Here is a 19,868-nt window from a genome sequence, read left to right on the forward strand (position 1 = left end):
AAACTCGCTCCCTATCCTCTTTCGCCCTCCTTTTAGTATTATTTCGTGTCCACATTAGAATCTCCAGTATCTTTGTGTATTCTTCTAGAAACTCATGCTTGGGTAGTATTTAACCGTCTAGGGTCGCCCGCGTTGAAGCTTCTCAAGTACCGGCATTCTTCACTTTTATATTATAACCTGGGAACCTTTTTAAAACAGAATTCGGAAAGCCAAACAAACTTTCGGTTTCCACACACGCCTAGTAGATAGCAGCGCGGCCATTCGGACTATATTTTCTTTTGTTGAAAATATACCCCCGACTATGATAGTTATGACAATGTAAAAAGCGCTTATGCAAGTATGTAAAATAATTTACATTAACTATGACCGAGTTTTCGGGATGTTTTAATAGATTACTTACATTTTATCTATACTAGATATTAGAAGTTAGAGGTAAGTCCTAGTTAATAGCTATAGCCCTGTCGCACTTTTTGTTAATTTACTGTCAAAGCAGAGCATCTTTATATATATATACTTCCCTTGTTCTCTCGTATCCGTGACATAGTCTCCTATAAAACGATCCTATGGTATTTTCCTATTATACACGCTCGAACTGAAATTTCGAAGTCCTTCATCTCTTAACTTTTTAATCAGATTCGAGTCCGAACTTAAAAGTCAAACCCCGGGAATATTAACTCGTAACCCTTCAAGTAATATCACGATCTCCGTGTGCCCTTCAGCACGCGCCGCCTATAGCGCCCTTCTCGAGCAGCAGCCTCGCGATGTCCGTGTGCCCTCTAGCACAGGCTGCCTGTAGCGCAGTGCCGTTGTAGAAGCCACCGATTAGATTCACCTCGGCGCCCTTCTCGAGTAAGAGCTTCGCGATGTCCGCGTGCCCTCCATTACAGGCTGCCTGTAGCGCGGTCCCGTAGTAGAGGCCACCGATTATATTCACCTCGGCGCCCTTCTCGAGTAAGAGCTTCGCGATGTCCGCGTGCCCTCTACTACAGGCTGCTTGTAGCGCGGTGCCGTCGCTGTTACTACCGATTATATTCACCTCGGCGCCCTTCTCGAGTAAGAGCTTCGCGATGTCCGCGTGCCCTCTACCACAGGCTGCTTGTAGCGCGGTGCCGTAGCCGCTGCTACTGATTATATTCACCTCGGCGCCCTTCTCGAGTAAGAGCCTCGCGATGTCCGCGTGCCCTCCATTACAGGCTGCCTGTAGCGCGGTCCCGTAGTAGAGGCCACCGATTATATTCACCTCGGCGCCATACTTGAGTAGTTTTTGGACGACCACCTTATTACCATTTCTAGCAGCAGCCTGAAGAGCATTACCATAGGCCCCAGTGCTCTCATTAACATTTACACCGCAATTAAACAACAGCTCTAAGACTTCTTCATGTCCATTTGCAGCTGCGTGTTCGAAAGCTGTACCTCCGTCAAAATTCTTTGCTCCTATGTCTGCCCCTGCATTGAGGAGTATTTCAACCAGCTCTAAGTGGCCCCATCGAGCAGCAAAATGAAGTGCTCTATTCCCAGCGCTGTCTTGTGCACGGAGACTTTCGTTGTCGCTTAGGAGAAGCTGGACAGCACTTCGAAGATTTGAGCCCGAGGCGATGTGTATCATCGTTGCGCCTGGTTTTGGGCACCTTGGGTTATGTCTACTATATTCATCGAGTGCGCGGAATATATTTATCCAGGCCTGGAAGGCTGGTCCTGGAGGAGATCCAAACTGCTGTACAAGATTACTCTGCACTATCCCGAGATTTTCAGCTTTTTCTGCGTGCAAGAACCAAGACTCTGTAGCGTATAACACGAAGGGAAGTGCTGTTTTTAAAGAGAGGGACTTTTCTTCATAGCTTGTGGTATTGAATCTGTCTTCATCAAGGATAGATTCGGTGTCTGGGGTGGCAAGTAGAACCTCGGGCAGTCCTAGATAGTTGACGCACGACTTGCAAAGTCGGCTGTGGCCCTGTCCAAGAACGCCGTCAGTTGGCAACATGCCAATATCTTTACGATCGTGAGGCAGATCATCATTCGCAAGTGAACTAAGGTACTTCAGGCCATCTGATCGTAGAAAATCATTGACAGTTTGGTGGATGGATTGTACAATGGTGTAATCCTCATGACGCTGGACCTCGACGAGGCCACCTGACCAAGTGGTTACAAGTCTCTCCATACGCAAATCATTCTCCACGAAGTCTATGGCATCTTTGCAGGACTGGAGTGACGGCTGATGAATATAATGGTCGTCCGAGGCAATTGCATACCGCAGTTCTGTCACTGAAAGTGGTCTTTCAGCTAGGCAGACCCATTGTACCAGATGCAATGCTTTGCTCCAATTTCGAGGCTCAATGACATTCTTGAGAATATGCTCGTAAACTTTACCGAGATCTGCGGGCACTTTGCTTATCTCTCCCTTGATTTGCTCCACTGACTCTCCCTCCAGTATAAACTTAATGATGAGCGGGATACTGAGGCGCGCCCACATGAATATCCCTCCAGTTCTCGCCGTGACGGTCTCCTCGAGCGTTTGCCTTTCTTCAAGTGGAAGTAAAAGCTCTGCCATTTTGTCCCTTCGAAGCTCGGTTTCAAACGTTTGCTTGACGTACCGTGCAATGTCATTGTGATTCTCATCCTCAACGCAAACATGTAAGGGAGTATTGGCTGCTAGTATTGGATAGTGACGACACGAGATGCAGATTTTTCCAGCCCGGTTTCCATCTGCAAGCGTGTCGTTCAAGCGGTGGAAGTAGCCCGCAAGTTCATTTGCAGTGTCAGAGCCGGCCTCATCTAACGCATCCACAAATATGGTTATTGCCCTCGATTTTGGAGTACGAATAATGGCGTTAGTGAAAAGGTCTTCTAACTCTTTACGATGCCACTCCCAGTCCGTTCCAGTTTGGCCGAAAGCGCTTTTCTCTTTGAAGGCCTTTCGTACCAGCAATCGTATGCAAGGCACGTTGGCGTATAGCTGATGTAAAAGAGACCGAAACATGCCGACCGGAGTCTTCTGCAATGGAGTGCCCCGCCCATGAAAGAAGAATTCTAGAGTAATTCCCGAGGGGGGCTTTTCCTGTAACGACTGGTAGATGAACGCCATCATGGTTGATTTCCCAGCGCCAGGCTTCCCCTTTATCCAAAGTAGTTCGCGTTCGGTTTCGATCCATGACTTGTAGGACTCGTGCTCTAGTATCCACTCACAGGTATGTGAGAAAGGTTTGTCGATATCTTGTCGACGGTTGGCCAACTCTGGAAACGAGAGGGATCGGAGACATTCTTCTTCAAGTCAGCATTACGATTGTTGGGGTGGGATGTAGATTTATTAATTCTGTACCAAGATCTTCGGACGTCTTTTCGTCGGCATGCACTAGATAGAAGGAAGAATCAGAGTTGTCCTACACTGCTTTGGGCTCACAATATTGTATAAGAAGATATTGAATAGCTATCAACTAACGCTGATTGAGCTCGTCAACCCAATTCCGGAGTTCATTCAAAACGGTTTTGTAAGCCCCACTAGTTTCACCTGCGAATTTACAGATGCTCGTGTGATCACAGCCAGCCATAGGAAAAATTGTCTCTGTATGAATGCCCATGATAGCACTGGCCTTATCAACAATCTATTTAGAAATCATTAGAATTAAGCAGGAGCAATTAAATCATCAGAAAGAGTATATACCAATGACTTTGCAGGCGGGGTTACGCTTTGCTCAGTGAAAGATGCAATTTTGAGGTTCTTCGTCTGATTTCTGAAATTTGTCGAGATGTCTAGAAGGATATTTGAATCTTTCTCAATGGCTTCGATGAGGTCTGGCCTCGTAGATACAATAAATGGCGCTATGCCAGTCATATTCGTTGCCACATTAGCTATTCTAGCCAACAGCTTTGGAAATTGTGTTTCAGAGGTTCCGCGGTGGGGTGTGGCGAGAAACATAATACCTTTTACAAACTTCCGGATGTTTTCGTATGGCTCATCGTCAATTTTGGCAATGATGAGGGCCTATTAAAGAGTAAGCTAACAATCTAAGTGGCGGAAGCCTACCTTACGTTCTTGACGACAATTCCTCCCATACTATGACAAATGAATATGATCGGACGGTTTTGATACTATTACGGTGTTAGGAAATACGTGTAGACAAATACAATAAATAGAACGATAGAATGCAAAGCTGCTATGCAGTGGAGTGTTCCTGTGGCATATGCGGCACGAACCTCCTTTTCCCTCCTCTCTCCTCTTAAATCATTTAAGAGGGACCTAGAAAAGTCTTCAAGATTCCCTTTCTGACGCGTAAAAAAGACGTCTGCAGGGTATCCATACGAAAATACCCGCACGCCTGGTAATTTCTTCGGTATGAGATCTCGGAGCCACAATGTTCCATTCTCGTGTGTCCATGTGTTGTAAGCATTTCCAGCTATCCCATGCACCGCAACAATGTCCACTGCGTTAGTCAGCCCATCCTCATCACCATCCGTGGCGACCGGTGTGTGGAGCGGTTTGAGGCCGTATTTATCGTCGGGGTGATTGGTGGTGTCGAGAATAGGAGGAGCGGATTGCTGCGCATCGATAGAGGGGGTTATTTCGGATGCTCCCTCAACTGGGGCTGTAGCCGCAGAGGAATTGGCGTCGGGAGGAGAAGGCTGTGCGCGAGGGCCAGTGAAGCTACTTTTCGATCGCTTCCACCATGACTTCTTCATGCCCGGCATGCCTACGGGTTGGCTCTGGCTTATCGATAAGTGATCGTGTATGTGAATGCGCCCACCGCGTGCTCCAAGTTGGTGATGGGTTGGAATACTACAGTAGACTAGGGCTACCTCAAGCAATGGATTTGGAACCAAGATGGCACTAGCAACCCCCAAGCTGCAGATCCCGTTTTAGGCAGCTCCCGCTCTTGCCGCGCTCTGACACCTCGAAAATAAGCACCAGCCCGGTAAGTAGCTTTGTTCTACTACCACTGGTGATCTTCACTCGGGCAAATCAGAAGTGAACTCAACCCTTGATGTCGGCAGTCTCCGGTCGGGGAACCAAGCTGGGCAGGCTGGGCAGGCTGAGCTACTCGAGTACCCCTCATGCCACCCCACAGGCAATTTTTTGCACAGGCCCGTTCATAGCGACGCCACCAAGCTACAGCTACAAGATCTGGGGAAGAGACCTGAGGGTAACGAACGACATTCAACCCGCCACAGGCAAAAAGAACAAGGGTGGCCTCAGCTAAGGTTAGGGCAGTTCAGGAGGGCAGCGCAGGAGCCTAATTGTATGTCAAATTGACTAATCGGGTTGTAATATATCCGATACCCCTTTATACAGTTGAGCCACGGCTATCAACAATGTATAGACATTGAGCGATGGCTACTATTCCGGCGCAATGGCCCTTCTCCGCTGAGGGACTGGAGAAATAATGAGTAATGAGTTCTTCAGAGGGGCTTCCCACCCACCTCATCTAAGTTGCAGATCATAGAGAGAAGTCATTAGGAGTGGCATACATATGAAGCTTGAGGCTGCAGTAATTATGTATGTATATAAAGATGCTCCCAGCCAGTTTCAACTCTGCTACATGGTATGGCCAACAACTCTGACTTTTTATATATTTAGTTGAGTTCCCGTGGTTTATACAACTCTCAAATACTGTACAATCTATTTAGAAAATATCTTCCGGTCCTTCCTGGGTGTAAGATCTGGTCATTGACGCGGAATCCACCAAGATAAAAGAACGCGCGCAGTCGATCAGGGTGATTTCAGTGACGAGCTGAGCTCCAGTAACGGACAGTCGAAGGGGAGGTATACTTTCTGGCTCCGCCGGGGAACAGTCTTCCTGTCATGTTTCTATTTGGTGCAATAAATGTTACCATAATATCACAAATCGCATCGTTTTGCGGCACGGGGACTGTGACCAGCAAAGCTTGATCTGTGTTTGTGATCAAGGTTTTGATATCGACCTGCCCAACCGCAGAATACTGCCTTTGATTATTCCCTGACGCCAACTGTGGAAGTATTGCATATCTCTCTATGTATACCGAGGAATATCGTTGAGCGGTCTGGTGATTGTGCTTGATCTGTAAAGATCCTCTTCAGGCTTGCATGCATTATGTCTCACAATGGAAGAGGCCTGTGTTGGGCCTTTCACAACAGAAGTAGCGGTGACCATCTGCAAAACCCCTCTTTAAGATTTGCTGTTGAAGGCAGCATGCAATTTACCATTCATCGTTTCAATCATTCTGCTATACAAATTCATTTTTATTTTGGCATAATCTGCCCGATGTGCCATTGTTCCATCATGTTCTAGAGGCATTCATGTTCTGGAGGCATTCACGGCCAACCCTGGTCATATTTTGCTTTATGATTGGGTAAAAGACACCGAGGCCAGTTGTACGCAATTGCTGACTGATATGCTCTACATGCGGTGCCAAATTGTCCAAGCATTGCCTGCTTTAATGTTTGAAGAATTGTCCCGGAAAGGCCATTCATTCTGGTCGTTACGCCAGGGAACTACGACTTCACTGTAGCAGCGTTCGGTACTCTATGCTGTGGAGCGGCTTTTTCACCAATACGTAAGCGTAGCTCCGAATTTCCAAACTCAGAAGCAGGCCGTGCCTGACGACACCTGTAATACAGCAAGTACCTTGAGTCCAGAAGAATCCAATTCTGGTCAGTGGCCTGGAAAGCTACTGAGAGTGGTGTAAGAGGGCCTGGACATCTCACTAGACAGAAGAGTCGAGGATCAATATCCACATATAGTTATTCCAAGTTGCCTCTCGATAAGTATATCAAAGTTATACATGGCGGTTCACTGGCTCCGAAAAAAGAACTAAAAAATCAAAAAAACCAGACACGTCATGGATTCTCGGTGATCTACACAAGGGGTCCGGATTTTGGGTCTCGGGCGGCAGCCACCTTGCGAACCGAAATTGATTATCATGCCTGGTGCATTCTGCTTGGAAATTTTTCTCAGCCTAGACTTATTACTCGCTGAAGTACCTTTTGCGCAGCGTGGAAAGGTTGAGTCAGCAGGGCTACTTGGTTTAGGCTACGCATTAAGACATAATTAGCTTCAAATCCAGTGCTAAGACAACTCCCTCATAGTGTATAATCGGTCAACTAAGAAACATAGATCCTTAGGGGGCTGAGCGGTGAGACACCGCTAAAATCTGTAATATGTCACAATGGATACTCAGTACGGAGTATATCTTACACATGTCTCACAGTTGTATTACTTCCAAGGGAATGTAGACACGCCATATGACAGAATTGATTAGGTGGTTTCCTGCGAGATTTCCCAACACAGGTATGTAATCTTACGAGCACGTAATGGTAACTTAACCAGTACACTGGGGTCTCTGCGGTGTGAAAAGCTACGGACAGTCAAAACACAGCATCTCGCCGACCGATCTCGTCTAGTCTTCACCACTCTTTCAAATCGACCACTATCTCCTATCTGCAGGAATAGTAGGAATTCCATCAAATTGCGGGGCGGTCTGACATTGCAAGGAATTGGCCATGACGGCGGGAGAAATTCGCAAATTTCCCCATGATCCAGTTCTGGTTAAGCTGCTAAATGCAGCACGGCAGACGCCATATACTGAAGAGATCATTCACGATGCCCTTGGTTTCGAAAAGAGCTACCCTGACCTGCTCAGTGACATCCTAGCGACGCGAGAGCTTTTATGGGCGCGGTTACCCCCTTCTGCAATAAATGGTCGAGGTCTCTTACTTGAGAAGAACCAGTACATTGCCATCCTTACAAAGAGCGGTTATGAGTTTCTTGTTGCTTTCTTCTCAATCCGGACGCTGGGTGGAGTATGCATGCCATTAGGTGAGCGACTCCGTACGGGCTGAGGCGTAACTAAAATGCTAACCACTTGCAGGTTCTGGTGTTCTCCCTGAAGAGGCGCAGTACTTTCTCTCAGCGGCAAACGCGATGTGCATGCTCGCTGGTAGCAGCAGCATGGAGAGGGCTGTCAGTATCGGCACCTATATCCATGAGCACGGGAAGCTAGGAACGCTGCTAGTCTTGCCCATATCGTGCGATGCACAGCGTTCAAAGAATCCCGAAATTGTGATTGACGACACCTGTCTAATGGACCCGAATGGGCCAGGTTTAGTAGTATTTTCGTCAGGTACTACTCGACACCCGAAAGGAGCGGTATTACCGCGACGATGTTTTTCTGGGGCACAACCAATGGAACCTGGCGCGGCAGCTCTCAACTACCGCCCGGGCCATTGGATTGGCGGTGCAGGAAGTCTAATACGACCCGTACTGTCGGGTAAGAAGCTATACATCCTCAAAGTAAAATCTAGGAATGCTCGTGCAGGGGTTGTACTGGAAGCTTTTCGTAACTATCAGATTACCCACGCTGCCTTTTCCCCAGACGTGTTGCGGCGGATGATGGACTTAATGACCGGCCACAGTGGCCAGCTTTCCCAAGAGCAGAGGGACAAATGGTTCAACAGCTTCAAAGATCTATCCGCACTCAGGTGTTCCGCTGGGATGCTTGAGTCGTCAACGAGGAAGTTCTGGACAGATCTAACAGACCTACCATTTGAAAATATTTACTCCACTACCGAGCTTGGAGGAGCCGCGATCAGGGGGCGATCTGGGATACAAGTAAGCATCATCACGGAGTCAAACACGCAATAAATTGACCACATAAGTATAGGGCTCAATTGGGACTCCTCTACCAGCAGTTAAAGTTAAACTCTCAGAAGGAGACCGAGGCGAGCTCTGCGTCAAGAGCCCAAATATGTTGATACAGTACGTGTTATATCGGTTCAAATATCTCCCAGCATACTATACTGACTAGCCTAGTTATATCGGTGACAAAGACGCCACTCAGAACGCGTTCGATAACGAAGGATACCTCAAGACAGGAGATCTCGCCAATCTTAAGGATGGTCAATACGTGTTTGCCGGCCGAGCGAACGCTGATTGTAAGTTTTATCGACGCATTCGATGATACAAAAATGCTAAAAGCGCTGTGCAGATGTGCAATACGGCATCTTCAGAATCCCAGCCCTGCTTGTTGAGAGCAGCTTAATGGACCTTTCGTACATATCCGAAGCATGTATCGTCGCCGTGCCCGACAAGAACCTCAAACACTTGTGTGGAGCTGTCGTTCGGCTTAAGCCTGTTGGCACACCTCCTACGGGGCAAATTAATCTGGCCCTAATTAGGTCCGATCTAGAGGGTAACTTGGCAACGTGTATGTTGCCCGCTCTTCTCCGAATCCTGAGGGACGAAGAGGAACTACCATGTACGGCAACTGGGAAGCCAATAAAGAAAGAAATTCTCAAAATCTACTTTGGGAGTACAGACGGAGCGCAAGTCGACAATTACCCTCCAGGAGTAGAGCGATGCGAGTTGCCAAAGCCAGGTGAGGAGATCACCAAACCATGGGATTGGGGTGGACTACAATGTGAGGATTAATCTTCTGCTGTTTTTCTACCTCATCATTATTCAAGAATTAATATATGGCACATCAAAACGAATGTGCACTAATATGCATGCTGTTCCGGAGTATTGAAAACTTTCCAAGATGCTGCTCGACGTGGTTTTTTCTGTTAGGTGTAGGTCTTGCCAACATGGAAAGAGTCAATAGAACTAGGTAGGGCAGATGATCGCCATGTTGCGGCGGGTTGTGATCTAGACTTTCTGTTAGAAACCTGTGCTACGGATGTCTGGTGCTATATAGCTGGTCCCAACCTTTGACAGTACCAGACTGTTTCCCCTGAAATCCCTTGATTTGTAGGGTTACTGGAATAGTATTCAATAATTTGAAGATGTACTATGAATTTCAGAACCACAAGAGGATAAATCTTAAACATTTATATTTATGCGCTCAATGACAATGTATGAGCTCGAACCCGAGCAAGTAACCCGTCCGTGTCCGAGAACTTCCTTCCTCCGGCAGTGATTGCTCCATAGCTCAATTGCATAGAGTCGTCATGCGCCCAGCCAGTAATAACGAGACTACCGTCTTGAATTTCGCGGCAAAAAGCCTTTTCAAAGGTTGTTCTGGGATACGGGAAATACCCGGCCATCAACTTAGCCGTCTCCAATCCTCGCTGCACGAAGTGTTCCGAAAGGAGGCCTAATTGATATGTTCCCGTGATGCGAGCATTGAGGTCCACAACATAATGCTTGCCTAAGCTGTCCGTAATGACATCCACGCCTGCAGCGCCGTAGTAGCCCTTTTTATGTAAGAACTGAGCCACCTTCTCTATGGTCTTTGCGTACGTCTGGTGCAGAGATGACTGTTGTGCATATGAAATGGAGCCACCGACCCAATGACCTTGTTCGTCAAAGCGCTGCTTACAGCAACTGATGAATATAGGGCGCCCCATGCGTGTCACAAACAGCGACAAAGCCATCTCTGGGCCCTGAATATAGTCCTGAAGGACTACAGATGATGGATGTAGATGATAGTTCGAGGCATTAATACCCTCGAGCATCTTTCGTATTCTGGCGCCAAATACCGCCTTCACTTGCTTCCGCTCGGCTTCAGATAGCACCGTGAAAGTGCCGTGTCCGGATAGAGACTGAGGGAGTTTCACCACAAATGGTATGCGGTGTATGTCAAGATGGTTTGTTATGCGTTCAATTTCATGTTGGAGCCCAGCGGGATCCCTTAAATGGTCGACTAGGAGTAGCGGATCAATCACGAGAGATGGAGGTGTTGGTAATCCCGACCGTGCTAACCCACGCTTCGAAAGAAGCTCATAGTGCATTTCTGGTTCGACAACAGACGGCAGATGCGATACGTAGTCGGTCGGCCGTGCCACAACGAGAGGAGTCTTTTGGTGTAGAGCAATATGGTCTGCGTTCTCAGCAAAGCTCGCAGTGGGTTGTTGATCAAGTCGTAGCTGTGCAAAGTTCCTATACATATCAAGCTGATCCTGGTAGACACTCTTATCCGGTCGTTTCTGCTCGGAAGTGATGTTGAGGATGATCACGGGCATGCTGCCAGACAAGAATGCTCGCCGTTGCACAAGGCACTTGAAAAACAACGCTTTCGACGCGTCTGTGGTGGTTTCTCCCGACTGTAAGCAAGTGTGATAAGTGAATTTGCCTGATGAAGTCTTTCCACAGTTCTCTGTTGGCTGGGTATCATAGATTAGGGTCGGGATGGGTTCGCCCTCATTGTCGATAGCGTACAGATCACGCAGCGTATAGTCGAGAGTAATCAGAGTGGTGGAAGTCATGCTAACGGCCATACCAAATCGGGCAGAGTGTTACGGGCGCCAGTAGCACTTCATTAAGCAGCTCGTGGTCGCAGACAGAATGAGATGGTTGATATCACCAGGGAGAATTGTAAGTCAGTCGTGGAATGATTCAGTATCGATTGGAGATATGGTAAAAGTTACTAGTGCAGTTAGAAGCTACTGTATGTTCTCTAGACATGTAATATTTGACTAATAACTCCCCCTAATGATCAAATCTTAACGCGCATAACGTGGCTTAGCTCAGTAAAAGAATTGCCGTCGAGAATGAAGCATGATCACCGACAGGTACACAAATTTGCCATAGGCTGCGACTATTTTTTTGTTGCTATGATGTTTCTTCCACTGTCAGCTTGCTGCAGACGGCCTTTGTCTCGGAACGTTGCTTTTTCTCGTCGTTTGCAGGTTGCCAGCGAGACATGGTATCATACCCTTGCCAAACCTGTGTCCCTTGTCACTTGTGAAATTGAGACCTGCATATAGATCTTCAGAGAACACACTTGCTACTGATTTGAGCAAATTCTTTTTGACATCAAAAGCACACACACTGTCCAGTTGCAGATCCATCTTACGCCATGTCTGACGATATCAAAAAGTCACTGCTTCATGGCACAGTACGAGGCATCTCGCCCCCTTTTTCTAATCGCCAGCTTCAGTAATACGGCCAACGGATTTGTCCAAGAAACATCCAAACTCACCGCCCCCAAAATGCCGATTCCCAACATCCCATATAGAAAGCATAAATCTTCATTGACTGCCCTTTAACATCTTCTGCAATTCTGTTGACTCCCCACTGTGGAGCACCATATTGTGGAATTGGCCACCAGCATCGTACAAGCCTTGAGGCGAGCCGCATCTGACAATCCATGAGTTAGTACATATTACAGCTAATTATGGCCCTCATTAAATGTTAGAGCACGGGATGATAGACTTACTCGATGACTTTGCCTGCATCCATGACCACAATGGTATCGTAGTCCACTATCGTCCGTAGTCGATGCGCAACGGTCACAAGTGTGGTATCCCCCATCATTTTGAGCTCCCGGCTAAGAATCTTTTGGACTCCCTGATCTGCCTGATGGTCCATGCTTGCCGTAGCCTCATCCAGCAGCATAAGTTTATTCTTTCTTAGTATTGCACGGCAGAGAGATAATACCTGACGTTGGCCATGAGAGAAATTTTCTCCCCCTGAAGTCACCTCCGTTGACAGGGAAAGTCCTTGACAACGCATGTGGCTGTGGTCAACCAATAATTGGCCAGATGATTCATGGAGCGGCAAAACCCCAAGATCTTTAAAGCTGTCAAGAGCGTTCTCGATGTTGTCTCTAGAAACAGAGCTTGTTGGATCAAGATTTGATCGTACTGATCCGCTGAAGAGTGTGGGTTCCTGAGGAACGACTGTGACGCTCTCGCGCAATCTGCGTCTCGAAATATTTGTAATATCTATTCCATCGTAGAGGATATGCCCAGAAATGATATTAGTGAAGCGGAGAAGAGACATAAGAACCTGTTCCACAGCGCGTCAGCAAAACTATCGACTATCCTACAATTTTGTTCAACGTACCGTAGTCTTGCCAGAGCCAGTCCGTCCAACAATCGCAACCCGCGTACCGGCTTTAAACCTCAAGTTTATATCCGTGAGAACGTTGGGGCTGTCTGGTTCGTATCTAATAGTTACATTGCGAAACTCGATCTCACCAGATTGTGGCCAGCTCTCAGGGATCCCTTCTCTTCTATTAACAAGGCGATGCCCTTCGCCGAAATCCATTTCATCTTCGCAGGACTCATCACCCTTGCTTTCTTGTTCAAGTTCAATATATTCTTTTACCCGATGAAACTGAAAACTTATTAATATCCAAAAGCTGTGTACATCGATAGGAAGACTTACACTTTGCATTTCAATTTCCAGGTCGTTCATGGCTCTTACTAACACCATTACGCCTTGGCTCAGTCCGACGGCGTTTTGGAGCGAAAAGCCGACGAGTCCTGCACTAATTACGTCAAGATCAGAAATAGCAATAAAGCCAGCCAGCATAGAAATAAGAGCAGTCATAAGGGTAACCCTCAAGGCCACCCAACGATTGCAATTATAATTCGCCTCGGCTGCCACAGCCCATACTCTGAGTTTCGTCGCCAGGTCTTCAGTAAGAGCTTCGCGGACTCCGTCCTGTGCTCTAATAACCTGTAGCCCGGCCAGTGTACTGATAAAATGGGAGAAAAGAGGTGAGTGAGCAGCGGACATCAGACGTCTGAGAATAACGGCCGTTCTAGCGTACATTTCGCCCACAGTGACGGCGATGGCAGATGCACACACTACAGGGAGTATAAAAATTGGCAGCAGCGAACTGACTCCCGTAATGCGAAATAGCAAGACAAGGATGGCGCTAAGAGTGGACCTAAAATTGGAGCTCAAGGATTTGTCAATGGACGATATATCGCGAGAGAACCTGTTGGTGATTCGTCCCAGTGGCACAACTTTGTGCCACGATAGAGGTGCACTCATAACGGCGCGAATAAAGGCATTGTGAAGATTCAGGGAAGCGCGCCATCCACCCCATTCAAAAGCGACGATAGTAGTACCGATAGTCACAGTTCCCAGAAAAATGAGGAATGCGTAACAGCCCATGTAGTATGCGGTATCAACATGAGGCTCGCGCTCATATGCTTGGACCCAAATAGACATCCAGTAGCTCGATAAGAAGAACGAGCCGTGAGATAAGAGTGATAAAATCATGCAGGCTGCAATTAAAATTGGATTATCGAAGTATCTCATATATTGAAAGACTGTCAGATATGGTGAGCTCAATGAATAGAATCTGTATAATTTGGAGTATTTCTTACGCGCTAGACGACCAGGTTTTCTTGACGCTCTCATTTCTTGATGTACAGTTTCTTTGGCGAAATCATCTGCAACTGGTGACGGGCGGTTTTGGGGTCCTCTGTGCGATTTGAAGTTTGATTCCGGCGTCACCACCTGCTGCTTCTCCGACGACCTCGCAGTCTCAATTCGCTCATAGATGGTTATCGGCCGACGGATCGCGGTGATATCAGTGTCAACGCTCTTGACTCGACCTTTTTCAAGCTTAATGGCTAGATTTGCCTGTGAAATAATCCACGGAACCTGAGTAACCAAAATTGTTGTTCTGTTATCCAGAAGCGTGCTACAAAAGCAATACTTCCATACCTCTGCTGAGGTCCTTGTGTCAAGAGCAGAAAAGATATCGTCAAGGAGTAGAAGCGATGAGTTTGAATATAACGCTCTTGCAAGGGCAACTCGCGCCACTTGCCCTCCAGATAATGGCGTGCCATTTTGGCCGATCATAGTCATGTCGCCATTTGACATCTTCTTGAGGTCTATATCCAAGCAACAGGCTGCAAGAACACGGTCATAGCGCACCTTGTCCTTAACATTATGGAAAAGAACGTTTTCCTGAATAGTACCACTTTGTAGCCATGGAAACTGGGGTGCGAACGAGATATCCCTTGGCGCTAGCACAGCTCCGCTTTCCATATGGGTTTCGCCCAGCATCGATAGTAAGAGGGTGGTCTTCCCACTACCGCTCTGACCGGTAATGACATTTAGGCCCCCGTTAGCGAAATTAAGGGATATGTCCTTGAGTCGGAATGTACTGGTTGCTTTCCGACGAAATGAAGCATTTTGGATTTTCAAATGTCCAATAGAATGTCGCGTAAGCGGAGTAGTACTCCCAAAATATACGTCTAATCTTTTAAATGCCATAATTGCGCCGGTAAATTTTCGCGAGTTTTCCGTAGCCGATTTTGCATTCTTCCGAATATTCTTCACTAGAATTATGGATGTAAAGGCTGTCGAGGCATAAAGGTGGTTCTGCTCTAATCCCACGTAAAGCCCAAACATAAACATCATGCCAATATAGGGCAAAGCTTCGGTCATGAGGTTAATAATAGCTTGCAGCAGAGTAACTCTCCATAAGCCGCTCTGTTCTATTGCCCTAGTAGTATCAACTTTGTTTATCATAGCATCTTCCAAAGCCAACAACTTGATAGCTCGGATAGAAGATATATACTCTGTAATTAACGATATCCGGCCATCTTGAGCTTGTCTAACTCTTTTTTGAAGCGCGTACATGATTTTGCCCAAGAGTATAGACAGTGGTGTTACAAGCAGGATGACTATAACCCCAATTATGGACACCCAACCCATCATTGTGTAAAGACCAGCAAGACAGATAGCTGTTCCTATTGGGACCCCGACAATAGCTATAATAATATCACGGGCTGCGGATATGGCATCAATATCTGTCGCCATTAAGTTCGCCAGGCGGCCAGTCGATGTTGACTGTTGAGCTGCCTGAGGCTGTTTCGCGCTGGTTTTGTTTGCGTTGTTGGTGTTTCCACTCACACTGAACGGATCTTCATCCGGCTCCATGGAATCGAAAGCCTTGTGATATATTTCCTGTGTCATAGCTGACTTGATGCGAACGACGAGTCTTGTAGAGATAAATAGGTATTGCTGGAATGATACTGAGTGAGCTATGGGGCCGAAACTTAAGAGAACCAACCAGATCTGAGGGTGGTAAGTCGCCGCCGTTGGCTCTGCAATATGCTGAAGAAGTTTAAACATTGCAAAGGGTGCAATGTATTCTAGGCAGGAACTAGCCCCGATCCAAAGCGACATTGACATGAGTTCATTCCGCTGGAAGCGTATGACTGTACCGAAGGTCGTCTTAGAGATGGCACGCGCCTTTTGTATCTTACCCAGCAGGTGCTGTGGCTCATCATACCAGGCTAGTGCCGGCAGACTATTCATGTCTAGCTTTTTCGTCACGCCCTTCCAGATCAATGGAGTAAACCATCCATAAGTACAATAGTAAGTGAACCAACTGCAAGATTCTTCCGGAGCTGGAGCTTGTTGTGTCGTATGGGTTCCAACCCTGGGGTCGACTTTAAACGGTACCCATTCTCTTGGCGTAATTGAAGCAACGAAGACCGCGGCGGCAAGTGAAGATATGCCTCCGAGAATTCCAACGTCCGGTGTGCATTGTGACGTACTGATTTGGATGCAAGGTAGGAGGTGTGCTGCCGTGAGGACAAGTAACATGGAGGTGGTAACAAAGTTTACAGGATGAAGAACTCCATGGTGCCAGTGAATGTCATCAACCAGCCGGAACAAACCGAGAATCTGGGCGTAGGTTATGGCGGCGAAGCTGAGGAGATGAACATGTCCCTCAACATAAGATACAGTAAGGAATAACAGTGCGGCTGCCCGAGTCACTTGTGACGAGAGTTCGTAACTCCATCCATTATAGGATAACCTGGTCCTGGGGTCGAGTGTAATGATTGGAAGTTTGCCAATCCGATATGGCAACCAGCCTATAGAAGCGAGGAGGATAATGCCTTGAAGACAACCAGACCGCGAGAATTCTACAACATTAAGGATCCAGGCAACTTCCGCAGGATCACTATCAAGACTATAATAGGCATATTAGCGTCCGTAAATTGAGAGGAAAGAGACGAATGCAAGGGTAGATCAACAATGCCGTCTAGGTTCCGGGACCTGCCCCTTATGCCAACTCGTCAAATTCTTGATTAAATTGTATCAGCTCACCTTTTAGAGTAAACTTGTCGGTTCTGTTGCAGCTGAGTGTTGTCGTATGGCCATGGCTGCCGACATGTTGAAGAGCTGAGCTCATATTGACAGCAACTGTTCATCCTCACCCAGGGTGTCAGAGATGAAGTACGGAGTTCTGAGAACTTCGTAGAGTTTTCGCAAGCAAAATTTTGTCTTGTTGTGTGGCTCGGAAGCAGTACTGTCAACGGATAAAGGCACCAATATTTGCTACAGTAGTGGAATCTTCTTGTGCTAGTCCATGTGGCCTAATGGTGATCTTGACAAGTACTCTGTACAAACAGCGTTACAGGTCATTAGCGGGCCACCGTGGCTTGATAAGATTAGAATGTCTCAGCAGTGGTCTGCAATGGAACCTAAATATTAAGCTACCGTGCTAGCTGTCTCTGGTAAATGATGAAATATCAAGGTACAACTAGCAATTGGTCAGCAAATGTCGATCCCGTCAGGCTACAACGGTAAGTACACTTGGGCTCGACTTGTTTCATATGGGAGAAACCCCAGTAAGACACCCTAATTATGCCAATGATCCACGGAGTACTTTGTAGCGGTAGTCGCGTGGCTCGAACACTCACCGAGACTCAATGCAAGATGCTTCGCCTCCGCCCATGTTTGGGATAGTGAGTACTGCGATGGCGTAGCCGTGGCAGCCAAGGGGGGATCGCAAGCTGTCAAGCCGGCCCTATTTAGGACTTCAGGGCCCCTATATCTGATCTCTGAAATTACTCCGTCCAATTTGCCTGCACGATTACATCTTCGTAGGCAAACCGAATGAGAAAGATTAGGCGCCGCCATGACCATTGACATAATGTATCATTTCCCAAACGACCCTGTCCTGGCGAGGTTGCTCATTGCAGCAAATCGGACTCCAGGATCAAAAATCGTCGTCCACGATGCATACGGCTATGAGAAAACTTACCTACATTTGCTTGGAGATATTATACACATGCGTAGTGTCCTCACACAGCGTCTAGCACCATCCCCTGTCGCTCCCAACTGGCTCTTAAAGAATGACTCTCGATATGTAGGCATTCTGTCAAAGAGTGCCTATGAGTTTCTAGTCTCCTTTTTTGCCATCCGTTCTATTGGTGGCACCCCAATACTCTTGAGTAAGTATTCACGGCAGCGATGGCCAATGAACTGGGTTCAGTCTTCGTATGCTAACCAATATGTCTTTAGGCTCTGGTATCCTCCCAGAGGAGGCACATTATCTCCTCTCAAAGGCAGATTCGCGATGTATTTGCGCAAGTAGAGGCTGCTTGGGAAAGGTAGCTGAAATTGCCGCCTATATGAACGCACAAAGCACCACTGAGTTCTTGACCATGCAAACATCTTGCGATGCGGAGGCTATCAGGAGCATAGATAGTATCAGGATCCATGACACAACTCAATTGGCTACCGATGGCCCTGGTGTGGTGCTGTTCACCTCCGGTACCACTGGGCGTCCGAAGATGGTCGTGCTTCCCAGACGATGCTTTGCATACCCCGAGCTCGCTCCATTGGGCAGTGCAACTATTAACTACCGGCCTATCCACTGGATTGGTGGTGCGAGATGTCTTCTAGAAGCCATTGTAACTGGAGTGGAGTTATTCACCTTGGAAGAGAAATCTATTTCCGCCTCAATTCTAGAGATGTTTCAGAACCATAAGATTACTCATATGTCCTTCAGTCCCATGACATTACGCCGATTAAAATCAGAACTTATTGCCAGGATGGAAGAAGAACCAGAGACCAATTATGCTAGCTGGTTTAGTGGCCTATCTAAGATAAAATGTGGTGGGAGCATGGTTGAATCGTCAGCAATAGAATTCTGGACGACTTTGACAGGGCGGCCTATAGAAATTTTCTACAGTGCAACAGAGCTGGGGGGGCCTTCAATTAAAGGAATCCCAATCATGCCTGTAAGTAGTGAGCACAAAATGACAAGTACCAGATATCTTGGACAGCTAACAGTATGGGAAGAATGCGATAGGCACCCCACTAGCAGACGTTAAGGTGAAGCTTTCGCAAGGTGATCGTGGCGAAATTCTCATCAAAAGCCCAAGAATGTTTACCCAGTATGTTGTCACATCTAGTTTCAGCCGATTGGACTCAGAAGCTAACAAGCGTTGTTAACCGATTAGCTACCTGGGTGATGAAGAGATAACCAAGCAGTCATTTGATGACGAGGGATATTACAGGACAGGAGATCTTGCTGAGCTTAAAGACGGCCAGTTCGTATTTGGTGGCCGGGCGAACGCAGACTGTAAGCGCGCGTTTCATATTGGCGTCATCCTGCGGCAGAACAAGAGAAGGAACAACATGCTAAACCCGGCTTCTAGTTATCATTTACCGGTTCTCCAAGATCCCAGCACTACTAGTTGAAAACAGTTTGCTCGACCTGCCTTACATCTCGCAGGCTTGCGTCCTCGGCATCCCACACACGGTAGCAAAGGAGCTTTGTGCTGCTATTATTCGCTTGCACCAAGATGCTAATACAGTGCTGGATCAAATCACGTTTGACCAAATCCGTTCAGACCTGGCGAAAACGTTGCCGGCGTACATGCTTCCCACCCTTCTTCGTATCCTGAGGGAGGACGAGGCTCTGCCACTAACGTCCATTGGGAAGCCTATCAAAAGGGAGATTCGTACAGTCTTCTTCAAAACCACAGACTGGTGGTCAATCGAGAACCCGCCGTTGGATGTTGAATATTGGAATAACAAGGCAGTCGCGTCAATAGGCGAGAAGGACTTGCGGAGGCCGTGGGATTGGTGCGCCCAGCAAATTGCTGATTGAGCTGACTATGTCCCGAGAAGTTGACTGATTTTGGACTAGAATCTCAACTTCCCGCCTATAATTAACAAACATGCATTAAATTGGAACGTGAATATCTGTGACGGAGCGGTAGAGTGCTCAGCTAAATAGGTGACAATATTAATTGCGTTGCTAATATGTGAAGAATCGAGCCTTGTATCGATTAGAATACCCGTAAACTCTAGCAGAGAGTTCATGTTCAGGATAAAGGGCCTCCCCAACGCACTATGCTGTCATGCCTCGCAAGCCGAGAAAGGAATTGATGGAGAAGCAAG

At 47.1% G+C, this 19,868-nt stretch overlaps 5 protein-coding genes across 5 annotated transcripts; 2 read left to right on the plus strand and 3 right to left on the minus strand.

Moving 5' to 3' along the window:
- Nucleotides 1–715: 715 nt before the first annotated feature.
- On the minus strand, nucleotides 716–4,683 carry BP5553_06388 (uncharacterized protein; the record flags this gene model as incomplete). The annotated part of the gene is made up of 6 exons (XM_032015011.1): nucleotides 716–3,258; nucleotides 3,317–3,349; nucleotides 3,437–3,599; nucleotides 3,659–3,979; nucleotides 4,027–4,086; nucleotides 4,192–4,683. 6 exons carry the CDS (start codon nucleotides 4,681–4,683, stop codon nucleotides 716–718), a joined length of 3,612 nt encoding a protein of 1,203 aa, XP_031868432.1.
- A 2,788-nt stretch (nucleotides 4,684–7,471) lies between these two features.
- BP5553_06389 (Uncharacterized protein) lies at nucleotides 7,472–9,398 on the plus strand (the record flags this gene model as incomplete). The annotated part of the gene is made up of 5 exons (XM_032015012.1): nucleotides 7,472–7,787; nucleotides 7,840–8,579; nucleotides 8,632–8,726; nucleotides 8,781–8,902; nucleotides 8,956–9,398. The coding sequence occupies 5 exons, from the start codon at nucleotides 7,472–7,474 to the stop codon at nucleotides 9,396–9,398; spliced, it is 1,716 nt and encodes a 571-aa protein (XP_031868433.1).
- Nucleotides 9,399–9,802: 404 nt separating this feature from the next.
- Nucleotides 9,803–11,173, minus strand: BP5553_06390 (uncharacterized protein; the record flags this gene model as incomplete). The annotated part of the gene is made up of 1 exon (XM_032015013.1): nucleotides 9,803–11,173. One exon carries the CDS (start codon nucleotides 11,171–11,173, stop codon nucleotides 9,803–9,805), a length of 1,371 nt encoding a protein of 456 aa, XP_031868434.1.
- A 765-nt stretch (nucleotides 11,174–11,938) lies between these two features.
- On the minus strand, nucleotides 11,939–16,863 carry BP5553_06391 (Uncharacterized protein; the record flags this gene model as incomplete). Its single annotated transcript, XM_032015014.1, has 5 exons — nucleotides 11,939–12,047; nucleotides 12,127–12,698; nucleotides 12,756–13,028; nucleotides 13,080–16,641; nucleotides 16,745–16,863. 5 exons carry the CDS (start codon nucleotides 16,861–16,863, stop codon nucleotides 11,939–11,941), a joined length of 4,635 nt encoding a protein of 1,544 aa, XP_031868435.1.
- Nucleotides 16,864–17,607: 744 nt separating this feature from the next.
- BP5553_06392 (Uncharacterized protein) lies at nucleotides 17,608–19,575 on the plus strand (the record flags this gene model as incomplete). Its single annotated transcript, XM_032015015.1, has 5 exons — nucleotides 17,608–17,908; nucleotides 17,979–18,700; nucleotides 18,762–18,856; nucleotides 18,923–19,044; nucleotides 19,121–19,575. 5 exons carry the CDS (start codon nucleotides 17,608–17,610, stop codon nucleotides 19,573–19,575), a joined length of 1,695 nt encoding a protein of 564 aa, XP_031868436.1.
- Between the last annotated feature and the right edge of the window lie 293 nt (nucleotides 19,576–19,868).

The sequence above is a fragment of the Venustampulla echinocandica genome (genome assembly GCF_003357145.1).
Source record: "Venustampulla echinocandica strain BP 5553 chromosome Unknown scaffold_4, whole genome shotgun sequence".
In the NCBI taxonomy this organism is placed as follows: domain Eukaryota; kingdom Fungi; phylum Ascomycota; class Leotiomycetes; order Helotiales; family Pleuroascaceae; genus Venustampulla; species Venustampulla echinocandica.